At 58.2% G+C, this 1,760-nt stretch overlaps 1 protein-coding gene across 1 annotated transcript in view; it reads left to right on the top strand.

The window, feature by feature from the left end:
* Positions 1–1,760, top strand: part of LOC104287042 (unconventional myosin-Ig-like) — a 19,576-nt gene that overhangs the window by 5,621 nt on the left and 12,195 nt on the right. Inside the window, 1 exon segment of the mRNA XM_009885692.1 lies at positions 1,695–1,757. Coding sequence (XP_009883994.1) covers positions 1,695–1,757 — 63 coding nt within the window.

Genomic DNA, 1,760 nt, shown 5'->3' with positions numbered 1-1,760 from the left:
GCCCCCCCCCCAGTATGACCCCCTTACACCAGTACGCTTACTCCCCCACCATGTCCGCCCTCCCTCCAGTATAGCCCCCTCCTCACCAGCCTCCCCACACCAGTATGGTCCCAGGCAGACCAGTGTGACCCTCCCACCACCAGTACAACGGCCTCACACCAGTATGGCCCCAGGCACACCACTATGTCCCACTCCCCACCAGTATAGCCCGCTCACACCAGTATGGTCCTGGGCAGACCAGTATGGGCACCCCCTGTCAGTATGGCCCCATCCCACCAGTATGATGCCCTGCACACCAGTACGGGACCAGGCAGACCAGTACGGACACCCACCTACAGCTGTACGACCCCCCCGCACCAGTATGCCCCAGGCACACCAGTATGGTCCTGGGCAAACCAGTGTGCCCCCACACACCAGTATCGCCTCTGTACACCAGTACAGCCCCAGGCAGACCAGTATGACCCCACCACGCACCAGTATGCCCACCCTGCCCCGGCACCATTACAGCCACTGTGCACCAGTACAGCCTCACGTAGACCAGTATGGCCCTGGGCAAACCAGTACAGCCCAATGCAAACCAGTATGGCCCAGCAAAGCCCAGCTCAGCCCAGTGCAAACCAGCACAGCCCGATGCAAATCAGTATGGCCCAGCAAACCCCAATACAAACCAGTATAGCCCAATGCAAACCAGTGTGGCCCAGCAAAGCTCAGCTTAGCCCAGTGCAAACCAGTACAGCCCAATACAAGCCAGTACAGCCCAATTCACACCTAATAGTATAGCCCAGTGCAAACCAGCGTGGTTCAGCACAGCCCAATGCAAACCAGCATGGCCCAGTATAGCCCAATGCAAACCAGTATGGCCTGGCACAGCCCAGTGCAAACCAGTATGGCCTGGCACAGCCCAATACAAACCGGTACAGCCCAACACAACCCGATACAAACCAGTACAGCCCAACACAACCCAATGCAAACCAGTACAGCCTGGCAGAGCCCAGTGCAAACCAGTATGGTCTGGCACAGCTCAATACAAACCAGCACAGCCCAATACAAACCAGTACAGCCCAGCACAGCCCAGTGCAAACCAGTATGGCCTGGCACAGCCCAATACAGACCAGTACAGCCCAACACAACCCAATACAAACCAGTACAGCCTGGCAGAGCCCAGTGCAAACCAGTATGGTCTGGCACAGCTCAATACAAACCAGCACAGCCCAATACAAACCAGTACAGCCCAGCACAGCCCAGTGCAAACCAGTATGGCCTGGCACAGCCCAATGCTGGGATAGATGGGATCTGACAGCGGGATGCAAACCAGTACAGCCCAGCACAGCCCAGTGCAAACCAGTATGGCCTGGCACAGCCCAATACAAACCGGCACAGCCCAATGCAAACCAGTATGGCCTGGCAAAGCCCAATACAAACCATTACATCCCAGCACAGCCCAACACAAACCAGTATGGTCTGGCACAGCCCAATACAAACCAGCACAGCCCAATACAAACCAGTACAGCCCAGCACAGCCCAGTGCAAACCAGTATGGTCTGGCACAGCCCAATACAAACCAGTACATCCCTGTATGGCACAGCCCGGGGTGCAGGAGGGACTGGTGCCAAGACACCCCAGCCCCTTTCCGGGGGGTCCCGGGTGTCCCGCCCCCCCCTTCACCAGTCAATGTGGCGTGGTGGTCCCCCCAGGGCAACGTCACGTTCACGGCGGAGGGCGAGACGGCGACGGTGGAGGACGCGGCGCAGCTTTCGGCG

This window comes from Charadrius vociferus, unplaced genomic scaffold (assembly GCF_000708025.1).
Source record: "Charadrius vociferus isolate BGI_N301 unplaced genomic scaffold, ASM70802v2 scaffold825, whole genome shotgun sequence".
Taxonomy (NCBI): domain Eukaryota; kingdom Metazoa; phylum Chordata; class Aves; order Charadriiformes; family Charadriidae; genus Charadrius; species Charadrius vociferus.
The sequence above is the reverse complement of the archived record's forward strand: the minus strand, read 5'-3'. Positions and strand labels throughout refer to the sequence as shown.